General features: G+C 48.6%; 1 protein-coding gene across 1 annotated transcript in view; it reads right to left on the bottom strand.

Moving 5' to 3' along the window:
* Mboat2 (membrane bound O-acyltransferase domain containing 2) overlaps nucleotides 1-17,460 on the bottom strand; it is a 52,141-nt gene that overhangs the window by 18,945 nt on the left and 15,736 nt on the right. Inside the window, exons 2-3 of the mRNA XM_005404346.2 lie at nucleotides 9,019-9,164; nucleotides 4,276-4,353 (exon numbers count right to left, since the gene is read on the bottom strand). Coding sequence (XP_005404403.1) covers nucleotides 4,276-4,353; nucleotides 9,019-9,164 — 224 coding nt within the window. The remainder of the gene's footprint in view (nucleotides 1-4,275; nucleotides 4,354-9,018; nucleotides 9,165-17,460) is intronic.

Here is a 17,460-nt window from a genome sequence, read left to right as displayed (position 1 = left end):
CAACAGGCTGGGGCGTGAGCCAGGTCCCTGGACCCCGGACCCAAGATCACAGGAGCATGCACCTCCAGTGTTTCAGCCTCCCCGAGTCAGAGACCAGCAGCTGGAGAAGCAGGACGCAGGCATGGCTGAGGGCCAGGGGGGCAGGAAGAGGGCACAGACTGCAGAGAGGACATGGGCTTCCTGCAGGGCAGTGACAGTGGTGACAGGAAGCAGAGCCCCGTGCTCCCCCCAGCAAACCGCGTGCTCCTCGGATCTACACGGTGATGAGCAGTCCCGATGGTATTTCAGCCGCCCGCAAGCAGTCTGCCGCCACGGCACAGCACGGAGGATTTATCTGCAGTGAGCACTTTTTAATTATCTGCATCCACAGAAGCTTCCCAACGTGCGGCTGAAGAGACAACACATGAGCTCGGGGCTGGCAGATGAGCCGCGTGTTCCTGTGTTAAACGCCTGTGGACGTGTGCCCGTCGTGATGGCGCACCCCTGCAACCCCAGCATTCAGGAGGCTGAGGCAGGAGGATCACCTCAAGTTCAAGGTCAGCCTGGGCTACACAGTGAGACCCTGTCTTAAAAAATAAAAGCCTATGAAAAAGTTTCAGGCTAATCATTATTCTGAGCCAGGAGAAAGAACGGGTTTGCATGCAGGGCACTTTCAGGTGCGAAACACTAATTATGAAAGGTCAATAAACCTCCTCCTGCCAAGGGCTCAGACGCTAGTGAGAAACAAAGAGTCTCTGTTTGGCTCCGCAGCTGCAGTGCCTGTGCACCTCTGCCGGAAGAGAGCTGTGTTTAGGGCATACGATAAAATACTCCGATACAGCACTCGGCAAACTGAGACCCGGGCCAAACTGGGCTCCTCCCTTCAGGCTCCGAGCACATGACGGTCCTGGGGACACTGTCGCGCCCACGCCTTTGTGCCCTTTCTCCGCTTAGGCACACAGATGATCAGTGATAGAAAACAGGTCCCAAACACCTGGCCCTTTACACCAGGTCTGCCAGAGGCTGCTCTCATCTAAAAAACAACATTAACTATGACTTACTCATTGTAAAGCCTAAGTTTCTTTCTTTCTTTTTTTTTTGTCTTTTTGAGACAGGGTCTCGCTACGCAGTTCAGGCTGGCCTTGAGCTCACTTTGTAGCTCAGGCTGGTCTCAAACTTGAAATGATCCTCCTGCCTCAGCCTCCTGAGTGCTAGGATTACAGGCATGCGCCACCACGCCCGGCCTAAAGCCTAAGTTTCCAGTCTAAAGTATATAAAGGGAAAGGCACACGAGCCCCCTAATCCAATCCTCCTGGTTTTACTAAAACAGAAAACATGGCATACTTTTTTGCTTTCTGGTAGTACTGAGGACTGAACCAGGCCTTTGCCCTCATCTACAGCCCCTGCCCTCTAAGTTTTTTATTTTGAAGTGGGGTCTCACTAAGACACTAAGCTGGCCAGGCTGGGCTCCAACCTTCGGTCTTCCTGCCTCAGCCTCCCGACTGGTGGGATTTCTGACACCCCCCGCCACACCCAGCTGTTTCTGCATCTCAGCTGCGTCACGAGGCCACCTTGAGAAGGCGACCTGTCCCATCTGGATTGGGTCAGCACACAATGACGGTCACAGGTGACAATGCTGCCCAAGGCACTTCTCAAGGTTTTCCCCTCCTTCACATATGGCTACCTTTTTTGTTTTCTTTTGTTTGTGGATTTTTGCTACAGGGTCTCCCTGTGTAGTTCAGGCTGGCCTCAAACTTCCAGGGATCCTCCTGCCTCAGCCTCCAAAGAGTGCTGGATTACAGGTGTGCACACCGCGCCGGGCAGTTTTGTGTTTTGACCAAGAATCAGATTATTTTGCGCATTACTTAACAGCCTGCTCTTTTCACATAATGATCTCCACTTTTCCACGTGAGGAAAAGTTCATCTTTCCTTAGTCTTCATGCCACTCTCCCAACTGCAGTTTCCTTTACAGCAGCTTTGGTGAGAACGGGACGAGCACCGCACCCAGCTGCTCTGTGCCCCTTCTTGGCGTCCATGCGGCCGCCCTTCCTCCCTCTGATGCGGCCTCCTTTGTTTGCTCTTGTTGAGTCAGGGTCTCGAGGTGCAGGTCCGGGCTGGTCTTGAACTCACTGTGTCAAATACCACGTCGCCGGGAATACGAAAGGGAAATTCTAAAGTTCCCCTTCCCGCCATGTTTTGTGTCTCCTAGGATCAAGACACTGTCCTCAGCCCGGGTCAAGGTCTCTGAGCTCCAAGCCGCTAAGTGCTGCTAACTGGCCTCAGAGGACAAGCTGTCACAGGCAGGAGGTTGCTGTCTCCCTCGAGACCAGCAGAGCCCGGTGACTCAGACACCTTGCTATCAGGGAGGGCGCGTGGCGGGAGTCCAGGCAGTCCAGACGGGCCACAAGTGAATGTGGTTCCCAATTTCACCCGCCCTGCAGGGCCACGAGGACCAAGACAGAGCCAGCGCCACCTCTGCACTGCTTGGCCGAGTGCTCCCCGCATGTCCCCTTCAGAGGAGGAGGAGGAGCAGCGGAGCAGAACCTGTACGGAAACTGACACGCAATCCATACCAGGGGCTCAGAGAAGGTCCAGGCCGGGCGCAGCTCACCCGGGTCAGCCCGAAGCTCTGGGAATGCTGTGGCACACGGGGAGGCCACGCAGGCCTGGTGCAGCTGAGCCACAGGATGGGAGGCTGAAGACCTCCTTCCTGCACCTCCTGCAAAACCATTCCACGGGCCGTGGGTCACACAGCACACACGCAGCTTCACGGCGTCTGCCTCTTGTCCTTCAGGGCTTTCTTCAGGCCGTTTATTTTGTGGAAAATCACTGGCCGGGCTGTAAAGACACTATTTCCGCTCCACCGCCCAGGGCTGCCCCGCGCTGCTGCTGTTCAGGCCAACCCAAGAGCAGCTCCCCTGCGCCGGGCTCCAGAGCTCTCAAGACTGTTCTTCAGAACTCAAAACAAAAAGAATTTTTCCCATAGAAAAGCTAAAAAGCACAAAACACAGGAAGGGTGCTCGGGTTCCCACGCCCACCCACAGAAGTCCATTGGGCGGCGGGAGGGCGCGCGGCCCGCTGCGCTGCCGCCACCACGGTGGGGTCTGAGGCGTTCCTGGAAGGGTCAAGAAGTCGAGGCTGGGTCCCTGGTGCCGTGACATTTGGCGGGGGCTTTCAGGAAGTGACCAGGAGGGCTCTGACCTCTGCCGTGCATTCATTCATTCGTGGTTTCATCGCTGTATCAGCCCGTGTTCGTGGTCCACAATGAGGACATTCACGGTGGGCAGCTGGTCTCTGCACGCGTTGCATTTCAGTGCTTTTTGCCTCCCCTCCCCCTCCTTTCCCACGCCTCCTCCTCCTCCGTCCCCACGTCCCCTCCCATCACCAGAAGGCCCCCCTGCTTCCTATTACTCACTCCTTATTTGGCTCTTTCACTCATCTACACTTCATATTTTTGTTGTTGTTTTTCCGGTACCAGGAATCGAACTCATGACCTTGCGCTTGCCAGGCAGGTGCTCTGCCACTGAGCTAAATCCCCAGGCCCCTATACTTCATATTTAAGCTTTGTGTCTGATTCATTCCACTCAGCATTATGTCCTCCAGGTGCATCCATTTTCCTACACTTGACCCAAGTTTATCCTTCTTCCTAGCATAGTAGTACTCTGTGGTGTGCAAACACATTTCCTTTATGCATTCAGATGCTGACAGACATACAAGCCCCGACCAGGACTGTCTGCTGTGCTGCCATAAACGGGTGTGTGTGGATCGCTGTGATACGATGTCTTTCACTCCTTAAGGAATTTGCCAGCAAGAGCTGCCCCTGCGGGAAATGATGGCTGGGGGTGGTGGCACGCGAGGGTGGAGCCTGGCTGAAGGGTGTGGGTCTGGGGACAGGACGTGCCTGGGATGCTATCATCCCTCACCCCTTCGCCTCTGGCTCCCTTGCCCTGTCTCTGCTTCCTGTCCGCCACACCGTGAGCAGCTCTCCTCCGCCACCAGGCCCCTCTGCGACGCTGCCCTGCCTCGGAGCTAGCCGACTACGGACTAAAGCATGAGCCAAAATAAACCTAACGTCCTTCAAACTGAGGGCTCTTAGTGTTCCTTCACTTTTATTCATTTATTTTTGTTTCTTCAGACAGTGTCACACTATGTAGGCCAGGCTGGCCTCAGACTCACAGTAATCCTCCCGTGTCAGCCTCCGGAATGCTGGGGTTACAGATGTGAGTCACCACACCCAGCTCTGATCCAGCTCTACAGATCAGAATGCACCATTGGCTGAGAAGCAGGGGTACTCACTTGTGCATGCTCTCCACTCCTATGATGATCATGATGCAGTAGGAGATCCCACTTTGTACAAGAAAATGTAAGGCATACCTACAAAAAGCACAAATAGTGTTGGAAATCACAGACATCAAATTCAAAGAGGGACATCAAATTCATTTAGGCTAAAAAGTACTCAGGTAGAACCTAGAATATACCCAGATAGAAAATACAGAATAAAAGGAGACAGGCATGGTGACACACCCCTGCAATCCCAGCCCCTGGGAAGCTGAGGCAGGAGGATCTCTGTGAGTTCAAGGCTAGTCTCAACTACACAGCAAGATGCTGTCTCATAAAACCAAAAATACAGAAATTAAAATCCTAAATCCTGACTAAAATTCTGGGAACACCGTGGAGAGGGAGTGCTGGATACAGGACTCAGGCCCTAGGAGGGCTGGGAAAATGAAGTTACGCACAGTGCCCCGGCATTCCCTGTCACCTAGCAACGGAAGGCGCATGGGGTTAGTGGTTCAAGGATTACAGCTTCCTTCATAACTCAAAGCACAAGGAAAAAACAAAGGCATAATAAACGTGGATTTCAGCAAAGTCCTGATGGAACATGTTATTTTCCCAAACTAACTTCTCCAGCTACAGCGTGGCCCTTCTTTTATCTTCTGAATGATATTACTCACAAAACAACGGAAAGGATGAAGTATTTTAACTTACAGAAAAAATAAAGGTCCTCCTAAGTCTGTTCTTAAGTCATTCAAATTTCCTTCTAGAAACCTTCCCATGAGTTAACCTGCTGAAAGGTATCTCCGAGGCATTCTTGGCATACATGACCCAGTATTTCTTTTCTTTGTCTTTTTTGAGACAGGGTCTCACCATGCAGTTCAGACTGGTCTTGAGCTCACTTTATAGCCCAGGCTGGTCTCAAACTCACAAGGATCCTCCTGCCTCAGCCTCCCAAATGCTGGGATTACAAGTGTGCGCCACCATGCCCGGCGACCCAGTATTTTTTAATGTCTTAATGCAGAAAGCAACCATTAATGAGAAAATGAATTCATCTATTCATTTCACAAAATTCAGGCAAAATATGATCAGGACCTCTGGGATTAAAAATCTAAACCACCCCTAAGATTATGCATATATGTGAGATTTTCTTTCTCCCTCCCTCTTCCCTCAATTTTCTTTCCACTTTTGTGACATAAAAAATTTATGATAAAAATTTCAAATCTTTGTGTACTCTGTAAAGTATTCATAAGGATCTTAGTCAATGATTAAAATGACTTTTTAACTTAAGTCATTATGGAAGGACAGGTACCAGGGAAAAGTTACTTGACATTTTGAACCCTTTTTTTCCATAGATTTATTATAAATAAGGGGTCAGCTGTGGGGCAAGCCTTGGAAGAAATGACTTTCCCCACGGGGCAGGGTAGGCCAGCCTGCCTGCTGCCGCCTCACATACACACACAGAAGGCTCTGCCAGCCTGCAGCACTGCTATAATAAGAGGGCTGGGAGGCAGCAGAGCAGCCACACATGAAGAAAGCTTAAATAAAAGCGAGCTTAAAAAAAAAAAAATTGAAGCCAGGTACGGTGGCGCAGGTCTGTAATCCCAGCACTCGGGAGGCTGAGGCAGGAGGATTGCCCAGAGTTCAAAGTCACTCTGGACTATATAGTGAGCGCAGCCTGAACTGTATAGTGAGACCTTGGCAAAAAAACAAACCTGATGGAAACACACTTTTCAAAATTAATTTTCCACTTCTTATTTATTGCCGACACTAAGAATTCACTACAGATTTAACGTGAATGTGGTGAAGGGAACTGACAGGTACTTTTAAGGGCTTTTAAAATTGAGAGTAGAACTCATCAAAGGTATTCATCTTAAAAAAAATTTTAGTACTCCGGGCATTTTTGTTTTTCCTTTCCTATGAGTAAACGTGCTAGGGATGGGAGACTGGACAACGCAGACCCTAACAGGTGTGCTTCCCCCATCGCTAAGGGCCTGTGTGGTGTTAGCGCCCACTCCGCTGGTGTCAGGGCTCAGATGCCAGGTGACAACAGGCTTTTCAATCCTGTGGGTGTGGGCAACATCTGGCAGCTGCCCGCTGGATAGCACCGCTACCCAAAACGCCATGCTTATCACCGCAGTCCTGTCCGCATCCTCTGCTTTGACCCGCTCTGCAACAAGCACCCAGCGGCTCTACTTAGAGCGCAGGCTCCGCCCCATGGAGCCCCGAGGGCCCTGTCAGAAAAACAGAAGGGCCAAGGCGGGCTTTGCAGGGCCTGAGGGTGAACAAGAGAAGTGTCACCTGGCTTATCTGGTGCAGTAAGCTCCCAACCACCACCAGCAAAGTAAAAATTATCAAGAAAGCCTTGGAAGTCTTCCCACTTATCCACTGCAGCTCCTTCCAGGGGCGGGCAAGGTGGAAGGGGTACCTCTCGATCTTTCAAAGCACTTAAGCACTCCAAATATAAAAGTGCCGATAACACATTTCACTTTGAATCCAAAACACAATAAAGACAGGAACAAAATTAATTTTCTGAGTGAGACAGCATGCGTTCTGACTGTTCAGCTCGTCCTTTCTGGATGTCTGTCTTGGTTAGGGCCGGGGATCAAACCCAGGGCCTCGTGTACACTGCTCAAGCGCTGAACCACTGAACTACAGCCGGGCACTTGGTGTCCACTTCCTGAAAACCCCTGTACCAAAAACATCGGAAAGACCCCTGGCTACAGAGAGAAGGAAAAAGCAGGCTACTATGATGCTGAGGGGCAGACACTGCCAGTGAGATGGGATCAGCACACAGACTTCCAGTCTGGAACCCCAGTGGGATGACTAACATGGTCTAGCATCCCAAGAGAGCCTTCTGGATTGCAGCTGGAAGACTAGGCAAGTCTTTGCAAACATTCTCAAGTCTGGAAAACTCAAAACTGGAAACACTTCTGGTCCCAAGCACCTCAAGTCTGCACAGTTTGTTTGCTTGACTGGCTCCACTGGACAGAGAGGAAAGTTAGGAAGGGTTAAATAACAGGTCTCCAGGCAGAAAGCTGTCAGGCAAGGGTGCCAGGCCCAATCCAGGTCTGTCTGATCTCAAAATCTAGGCTGTTTCATTATGCTATAATATAATGTTAGAAAGATATTTAAATAAAAAAGTTCTACATTAACTAACTCTCAATTAAACGAAGCTTGCAAGTGATCATTTAAAAGCTGAAAGCACACAGAAAGCAGTACATAAAATTTGCCAAGCATAGTGGTGCTGAGGCAGGAGGCTGAGACAGGAGGATCACCACAAGTTAGAGGCCAGCGTAGGCTACACAGTGAGCTCAATGCCAGGCTGAATTACAGACCAAGACTCTGCCTCAAAAATCAATGGAAGGAAGGAAGGAAAGGAGAGAGGGAAAGAAAGAGGGAGGGCGGTGTTGGGAGAGAGAGAAAGAGAAAGAAAAAGAAAAAGGAAGAAAAAGACAGACTGGTGTGTAGCTGCCGGTGGCTCAGTGGGACAGCCTGCCTAGCCTGCAAGAGGCCCCAGGTTTGCTCTCCAGCACTGAAGGAAAAAACAGTGTGTGTCCAGCCCTCCTCAGAGTCCAAACACCACCCTGGAAGGAACACAGAAGCCTTATCAGAGCCCCGCAGGCGCCCACCCTCCAACCGAAGCCATCGGGGAGGACGGAGCAAATTCTTCCCTTCTGGGACCTCTGTCCCAGCCGCAGCTGCAGAGGGCAGCCAGGTCCCCGTGCCAGCTGCTTGGCTCCTTGGAGAGCAAGCCCGGAAGGGACGCTTCGTCCGGCAGGAAAGGGTCCCGCTTGGCCCGCAGACCCCTTCCAGAGGGCTACACTCAGCGGTCTTTCCCCGCAAGAATGTACACAACCCTTTCTTTTCCTGCTAATGGGAGCCACTGTCTTTGTCAGACCCCTAAAAGCTACTTGCACAGAAAAAAGAACCAAAACCAAAACAAGCTTTGAAAACCCCATTTTAAAAAAAAAAAATCTTTAGCCGGGCATGGTGGCCCACGCCTATAATCCCAGAACTCAGGAGGCTGAGGCAGGAGGATCGATGTGAGTTCCAGGTCAGCCTAGGTTACAAAGTGAGCTCAACGCCAGCCTGAACTGCATAGTGAGAAACTGTCTCAAAAAGACAAAAAAAAAAAAGGTAAAATAAAATCTTTTATGCTCTGCAATCAAGATTTGCAAAACAGATGAGAACCACTTGGGGTGGGATAACATGTCTTTACACACCCTTCTTTCATCTGTCCTATTTCATTTCATTATGAACAAACCCCTCTCTCAATGTGGAGGGAGGTGGGAGTAAAAAAATTAAGATGTGTGTGGATCAACTCCCTACAATGAGTGTGATCATTATGTATGATAAACATGGATTCACCAAAATACTAATCCTGAATAAATGAGTCACCTCTAAGACCAAACCAAAGACAGCTCCTTTCTGATCTCTGTTTCTTTTTTTTTTTTTTTTGGTCTTTTTGAGACAGGGTCTCACTATGCAGTTCAGGCTGGCCTTGAGCTCACTTTGTAGCCCAAGCTGGTCTTGAACTCGCAACGATCCTCCTGCCTCAGCCCCCAAACGCTGGGATTACAGGCGTGCTCCACCACACCCGGCCTGTCCTCTGTTTCAGTATTAAAAGTAAGTATTTTAAAAGTTGGCCTTGAGTAATAAATAAACTGAAGAACAAAGCCCTACATAATGTATCTTTCTACACGATCAATTCTCAAATATATTCAAGTAAGTCTTGATTTAAACATGACCAAAATCATTACTTACCATCCAAAGCAAAAAAATGCAAGATAAAGTCCCAAAAGGGTAGCAACTATATGTCGTATAAAAGAACTAGTCTTGCTTGAATGTAGATAAGTTCGAAACCAAACAGCAGCTAACAAGGCAAAGAGTTGGCACACGACAAAGTTGACCTGTAGAGAAAAATTAAAACTGGGTATTAGTAACAGACATGCATTTTGGGTTTTTTTTTTTTTTCCTGGTACCAGGAATCGAACTCACGACCTTGCGCTTGCCAGGCAGGTGCTGAGTGGCTGAGCTAAATCCCCAGCCCCTAGACATGCATTTTGTCATTTGAAGTTATATTTAAATTCTCAACACACACACACATACACACCACTACAGTTATACAAAATTTAGATCTTCCAGTTTAAAAACAAGCACAAAAATAGTAACAGTAACCAACGAGCCTCAAGTTCGAAGCCATGGGTCACAGCCCTGGGTCTACACTGCCTGTGGCTGGGGACAGGTGCGCCCAGGTGGGGAGGTGTGGACAGAGAGGCACCTGGAAGAGCCCAGCAGACAGGGAAATGTAAAGCACAGCGCACCCATGGGGTCAGGGACAGGGACACCTGTCTAAAGACTGGGGTGTGATGTGACAGAATAAAGGACACCTCCGCTCAGGGACAAGACAGCTTTCATACAGAGGGACACGGTGGGGTGTGGTGAGCACATCCAAGACACCCCTGTCCTCGGAGACGCAGACTGGGGGGCTCCCACAAGGTTCCGCCCTCGGGCCTTCCTCACGCATCACAAGTGCTGCAAAAACTCACTAAAAGCAAAGGCACTGAGCAAATTAGTATTCCTGATACGAGTAATGACACACATCCAGTCAGCTTCTTATAGATTAGAAGCTTCCAAACATCCTGATGCCTTCTTTTAAATATATCTTAACAAAAAATTTAGACCAGCTATGACAGGAAATCTGTAAGTGTTGAGGCCAGCACTAGCCTGAGTAGTTCTCTCCTCTTCCTTTCTTTCCTACTTTTTCTCTTTCTGTCTTTCTTTTTTTTTCTCTCTCTTTTCTTTTTTCTTCCTCCCTCCCTCCCTCCCTTCCTTCCTGCCTTCCTTCCTGTCTTTCTGTTTTTATTTGCCCAGGGTAGTTTTAGAACCTAACAACTACCACCCCACCAAAAACCATACATAAGAAAATTCAGTCAAGAGTCAAGCACGCCTTTCTAGAAGTATGAGGCCGAGTGCTTCAGGAACACCACAGGACGGGCCCCGAGAGGGCAGTGTCACACAGCAGGTGATGAGTGGCCTGCAGCGAGAGCGGTCAGTGGCCCCAACCTTGCGGGGCCCTCGCAGCACCGCGCTGGGACTTCAGCAAAACACGTGGCTCAGCACGATCACTGCAGGCGCATCCGGGTCTCCTGACATCGAGGGCCGTAGAGAATCTTTGTGACCATCTATCCTCAGTGTCACTACCTTTCAGATGAAGAAATGAGCCCAAGCTTCACGTCAGATTCTGAGTAGAACCTTCTGAACCAGAACTTTGCCCAAAAGTCTATTTAAAAACAAAACAAAACAAAGAAAAAGAGAAGCCCTTCCACACTGTTGGTGGGAATGTAAAGTACTGTATTAAATATCCACCCAAAATAAGCCCTACCCCCAAAATAAGCCCCAGCTACGATTGTCAGACAGACATATTTAGTATGCCTACTGCAACACACAATGGATGTACTGAATTATAAAATGACATTAATATATAATTAAGTATAAATATTATTGACATTAATACTTGAAATAAATGGCAGTATAAGTTATAATTAAGAATTGTAGATACCCAAACGGGTGTCATTGGAGGAGAGATAAACACCCACGTAAACAGACGCACTCGGGACTTACTACCGAATGATGGAGCAGACGTGGCGCACGCATCATGGGCATACATGGTGACGCACTAAACACCCATGCTGCACTTAGTGTCCTCATGTGAAATACTTTTTTCTGAATTTTGGTGCCTGCAGTTTCCCAGCCCTCTTGTGCACCCCACCATTCTTAACCGCCATCACTTCTGCTGCCAACCCTGCCCCGGCAGTCTTCACCAACACTTGATTTCACGGAAACTCTGTGAAGCCCTCCCGGAAGAGGTCGTGATTTGGGTGAAGAATTCCTGGGATAAAACCCCGGACAGCTACGTTGCCAATGCACTCCGAACAGACTGCAGGACAAGATGGCTCCTCTAGGGAGAGCGCCGCTGCTGGACATGAGAGATTTGGGCCAGGGGTTCTACAGGAAATGGAGTCACAAGAAATTCAGGCCAGAATTGGGGTCTGGAGAGGTATGATGATGTTCCAGAAGAAGTTGACCTGACTACATTTGAGTAAGTGCAGATTGTTGTACTTGAATAAATGCAGATTGCTGCAGTGAAAAAATTAAGACATCTCCCGAAAATAAGCCCCATCTGGGCTGGAGATATAGCTCAGTGGCACAGCACCTGCCTGGCAAGTGCGGGTCCTGAGTTCAGTTCCTGATTCCACTAAAAAAAGAAGAAGCCCTATCAAGTCTTGTGTAGCAAAAAGGAATATAACACTGGGCCTTACATTGGGGGAAATAGAGTAGTAAAGTATTTTGAATGTACTTGTTGAATAAAATAGATTGTGAACATTCATTTCACTTGTTCCTTTTAATTTTTGGACAAAATTAGTACATTTCATCAACTGCTTCAAATTTTTTCTCCCTTTCATGAAAAAAACATAGAAACTGTCACATGCAGCAAGGCAGAGGGTGTTAATGACCTCTCCATTGGAACTAGGCCTTCTATTATACACTAATAATTAATTTCTAATAAATTTAGAGTAAAATCACTTAAATTTCAGGACAGTTCAAAACTATTACAGTCCTCAACAAATCAATAAGAGCAGCCCTTGCTGGGTGCAGCACACACCTGTGGGAAGCTGGGGTAGGAGGGTAGCAAATTCAAGTACTATCTGGGCAACTTTTATCGGGACCTTGCTTCAAAATTAAAATGACAAACTGAAATAAAAAGGGCTGTGGATGTAATTCAGTGGTAGGCACCTCTGGGTTTGATCTCCAGCAATGCAAAAAATATAAAAAATATAAACTTAAAAGCAGCCCCCCAAATCAGTGTTACACCCACATCTCTACCAATGGAACACAGAACAAGCTCAAATGCTACTTTCCTAGTGATGTAAATGGATTGTGGATAAACACACACATTCTCCTCGCCAAGGTGACCAGCAAGGGTCTGCAGACCCCATGCTGAGAGGAGGGGAGCGGGAAGGAGCAGGAGGGTAGCCCAGGCCAAAGGGCATGGGGGTGTGCAAGGCCCCGCCTACACAACACCCTCAGCTTCCAGGGCTGTGCTTGCTTCCTTCTGCATATGTCACCTGCGTAATGATCACCCGCACAATTAGTCTAAAACAGACTCCTGGGACCTGGAGTCCCAGAATATTTCATTCCTCATGTTTCAATTAGCACCTTTTTAAAAACTTCCCTGGGGCAAAACTCATATGCAGCTCTTAGAAAAACAAGGGTCTCAGCAACCAACAACCTCTGCCACCAATGGACTCCCAACAAAACCACGTCAGACCAAGGGGGATGTTGGGACCCAAAGGCAAAAGGAAGACCCACACTGAAATCCCCATGAAGTTGGGTGTGGTGGTGCATACCTATAAGCCCAGCAGTCTGGGAGGCTTGGGGCAGAAGGATGCCAAGTTCGAGGACAACCTCTGCTACTTAGCAGCTTAGTGAGACCCTGCCTCAAAAAAATAAAATAAAATAAAATAAAAATAAAAATGAGCTGGAGATATAGCTTAGTGAGAAGGCCCTAGGTTCAATCCCTAGTACTGCAAATGAATGAATGAATGAATGAATAAATAAATAAATAAATGAATAAATCATTATGAGCTAGTAAATAAAAGTTAAGCCTAAAGAAGACACCACTGTACAGTACGCCTGTAAGATTGCCAGAATTTTAAAATCTGACCACACCAAGTGCAGACTACAATAGGGTTCTCATTCCTGCCCAACAAATACTTTTAGAGGACTGCTCTAGAGGACTGCTTGTCATTTTCTTTCGGGACTACAGATGTTCATCTCCATGGCAACCACTCTACCACTTCCGGGTGTCACCTGAGGATCAGAAGAAACAGGTACACAAATGCTCACGCGTGTTCCCCGTCAAAGCCAAGCACCAGGGGCGGGAGAGGGGGGGGCAACCACTCACAGGAAGTGGCCAATTACCCTGGGTTCTATCCCCACAACAGGAAACCTCGCAACAATGAAAACCAAAGGACGAGAGAGTCCCAGGTATTGAACTCAGCACATGATGCCGGTTACCAAAAAAAAAAAAAAAAAAAAAATCATGCATCTCTTAATCCACTAGAAGAATACAGGCAACATGAAAAGTTGCAACAGCAAAGAACAAGTCATCGCAGCTGGGGACACCTGCCTAAGTTACAAAACCAGGAAGAGGAGAAACAGTGAGTATCACCGAAGTCCCCAGAGGGATTCTCTAGCAGGCAGGGGAGAGGTGGCAATAGGGAGAGACACAGGACACTTTCGTGGTCTGGGAGTGTTTTACTATTTGGCCAGAGGAGTGATAATGACTTTCTAGGGTTTTTTCAAGCTTTCTATGTCAGTTATGGTAACACAAGGCACTGTAATAAAAAATGCCCTGCCTCAAGCCAAATGGAGGGGTCTTTCAAAGAAGTAACCTTATTTCTGTCTTCTAGGATACAAAATAAGCCTCATCACTGTGCAGATGACACCCCAGTCTCGAAGGCCAGTAATCCTCTCTCCCACCATAAGTCGGTCTAACTGATGAAATTCTTCCAGTGGACACCACTTCTGGACACCCAACTCTTTTCAGTTCATTTGGAAACTGGCACAACACTAAAGCAAAGAAAGACAGGGAAGAGGGAGCTCTTTGCTTTCGATGGAGCCATTTCTCAAGTCAAAAGTATCCATCTCTTGGGAGGCTGAGGCAGGAAGATCACTGCAAGTTTGATGCCAGCCTGGGCTATGAAGTGAGTTCAAGGCCAGCCTGAACTGCAGTGACACCCTCTCTCAAAAAGACAAAAAAAAAAAAATCCATCCAGAGTTTTCTTAAAATCACCAAGGGCCCCTCTATTAACTGTAATTTAGAAACAGAATTGCTCAGAACTTCTTGCTCAAAATGTTAAAGGCCATTAAGAAGATTCCAAATAAAAAGTCCTAAGTATATAAATGGAAAAAAAAAAAAAGAGACTGAATGAGCAAGTGTATTTTAATTAAATACTTCCACTGAGGTGCAAGGTGAGAAGAGCTTGAGTCTTACTTCAAACACAAGCCTTTGCAGAAAGCTGGGAAACAAAATGTTCATAGTAATCCCAATGAGTAATGGGTTGGCAAAGTTCAAACAAAAGGCAAGAATTATATAATGTCTCATTGGCCCTGCTACCCAAACAACCCTTAACAAACTCTTAATAAAAATTCATTAAAACTCACTATTCTGCCCAGGATGGCCTTGAACTCAGGGTGCTCCTCCTGCCTCAGCCTCAGGAGCGCAGGGATCACAAGTGTGCGCCACCACACCCAGCTGGCTTACACATTCCTACTTCTAGGTCTGACACGCAACAGAAACCTAGCTCACCTTCTGTACGCCGAATCCCACCCCAAAGCCCTCTCCTCGCACCCCGCCATCTGCCCACTGCTTGGGGATAACAGAGTGGCATCTTCTGTCACACCAGAGCCACCCTCCCGTTTGTCCCCAAACGAGGTCACTCTCTTGATGTCCAGACCGAGCCTCCGCCGCCCAGACCGCTCTCCCAACCCCACTCTGGGCCCCCAAGAGCTGCTGTGGGCTTTCTGATACGGACCCCAAGCCCTCCCTGTGTCCTCCGGTCCTGTATTTCACTCTCTGTTTGTACCCAGGGCTGCTCAGGAGAGAGAAGCCACGCGCCCTGTAAGCTCACGTGTGAGTTACTCCTGTAGCACTCTGGGCCCCAGGTGCAGCAGCTTTCTGCAAGTGACTCTCTTTATCCTTTTTCCTGGCGGGGCAGTGTGGACCCCACGGCTGGTGTGGGCAGACCCGCCCGGCGCCACCTCAGCCAGGAGACCCAGGCCAACAGCAACCTCGGCTGCTCACACTCAGGTGTCTCAAGGGATGGATGCAAGTGTCGCTCGCTGCCCCGTGACATCCCCCAAAACACAGGAGCCCAGATGGACGGCAACAAAGACATCAGAAGAGCCCACTGCGGGCTGCACAGTTCCCTAAGTGCTCAGGGTCACTGAAAGCAAGGGACACTGCCTCGGCGCAAAGAGCCCTGCAGAGATGGCACTGGGGTGGGCACAGGGCAGAACGGTGGTGGGAGGCACCAGAGCCAGCTCCTCGGCGTTCTCCGCAAGGAAGCCCAGCAGAAAGACCAACAGAGCACACGGTCAGGAGGCAACGTCAGGAGGCAGCATCGCCGTCACAGACCAGGGCATGAACCCAACCCACGACCCCAGGGCCAGGACAGTCTCATCTGTTATTTATGCAGACAGCACTGCTATTCTGTTCTGGCAGCTGTTCTGTTTCCCGGAGGAGTCTTGATCCGTCCAGGTTCAAGAAGAAGGAAAATGAATTCCACCTCTTACTAGAAGAGTACTGAGGACTAGAAATACTGCTATGGCGGTATCATAAAATAAAGTCAGGAGAAGTCTCCCAGACACATGGGTAGCAAGACAGAGCGTGTTAGGGACAGAATTTACCCGAAAAGAAGTCCAGTATCTAAGAAATAAGGAGTTCTAGGGGAAACACACACACACACACACACACACACACACACACACACACAAATGGAGAGAAAAAAATATGCAGACCTTAGGTAAAAACTAAAGACATCCAAAAATAGCACAGGGCTGCATTATCAATAATGAACCAATGCCACTTTGCCAACTGTGATAAACGGCACACTAAGGAGACACGCCAGCAACAGGAGAAACTGGATCGGGGTGTGGTGGATCGACAACTGGTAGGCACCTTTAACACCCAGCTGAACTGAACCAGTGTGGTGCTGGGTGTGGGAGGCCCACCTGAGGGTTGTTGTTGGCAGCGTACGAGGCAGAACCTGACAGGAAGAAGTTTAGGAGCTGTTATGTAGCTGTTGATTCTGTTGGGGCTGTTCATTCTCCTGGAGGAGTTTGTCACGCTTGCTTTCCTCACATGCATTCAGCTGTCCTCATCATTGGAGGAACGCGGGACCTTGCTGTCGCTGAGAATGGTTACAGTTCACTTTGGGGAGCTCTGGTCCTTACTTTGAGCATCGCTTCCTGGCTCCGGAGGGGAAGATGGTGCACTGTTCAATGTCCTGGAGAAGCGTGTCACACTGGCTTTCCTGGTATGGACTCGGCTGTTCTCATCGTCAGAGGATCTTGGGACTGCATTATCACTGAGGACGGCTATAGTAACTTTTGGGGAGCTCTGGTTCTTACTTTGAGCGTCACTTCCCGCCTCCAGTGCAGATCCCTCAGCCTGCTAGCACAGATCCCTCTCTGCGGGCACAGACTTTCTAGCTTCCTCCACTGACCTTTGGGCCTTCCCAGTGCAGCTCCTTGAAACAGGCCTGCATGAGACATTGTCATGGGCTCCAGGCCTCCAGCTGGACTCATGAGGGGCACTGCCACAGGCTCTAGGTCTTCCACTAGACTCATGAGCACACTGCCTTGGGATCCAGGCCCTTAGCTGGATTCTTTTGGTCTTTAGTGTGTGGACAGATTTCCTGCACTCCTCTGTACTCGACTCTTTGGGTGACTATTATAAAATAATCCTATAAATTATGTGTTCTGAATTGTTTTCCTTGTGAACTCTGAGTACCACAGGGGGTGGCTGGGAATTCTCTGCACTGTGCTCACAACTTTCTGTAAATTAGAAAACTATTCTAACATAAAAGGCAGCCAGCCAGGACAGGGGTATCATGAGTTTGAGCACTGGCTGGGCCACACAGCAAGGCTGAGGCAAGATGAACACAGTGAGAGATCCTGTCTTGAGTATCAGTCAATGGATCAATCAGGAAGCCAGGCGTGGTGGTGCACGCCTGTAATCCCAGCACTGGGGAGGCTGAGGCAGGAGGATCATTGCGAGTTCGAGACCAGCCTGGGCTACAAAGTGAGCTCAAGGCCAGCCTGAACTGCACAGTGAGACCCTGTCTCAAAAAAGAAAAAAAAAAAAAAAAAAAAAAGGATCAATCAATCAACAGTTTATTTTTAAAATGCCACTAATTTGCTACTATATTTAGATATAACCAAGCTCAGACCCATCTCTTCCAACTTACCACCTAACACTCTGGCTCCCGCTCACTTTGTTTGATCATAATGCTCACCTCCATGAGGGTTACAGAACTCGGGTTACACAGGGCAAGCGTTTGCTAAGACCACTCAAACAATGTATTAAACTACACATACACTGTTCCATATATAAATTAAATTTTAAGTCAGGTGTGG

The sequence above is a fragment of the Chinchilla lanigera genome, unplaced genomic scaffold (assembly GCF_000276665.1).
Source record: "Chinchilla lanigera isolate Chin_1 unplaced genomic scaffold, ChiLan1.0 scaffold00086, whole genome shotgun sequence".
Lineage (NCBI taxonomy): Eukaryota > Metazoa > Chordata > Mammalia > Rodentia > Chinchillidae > Chinchilla > Chinchilla lanigera.
This window is presented reverse-complemented; position numbering and strand designations above follow the sequence as displayed.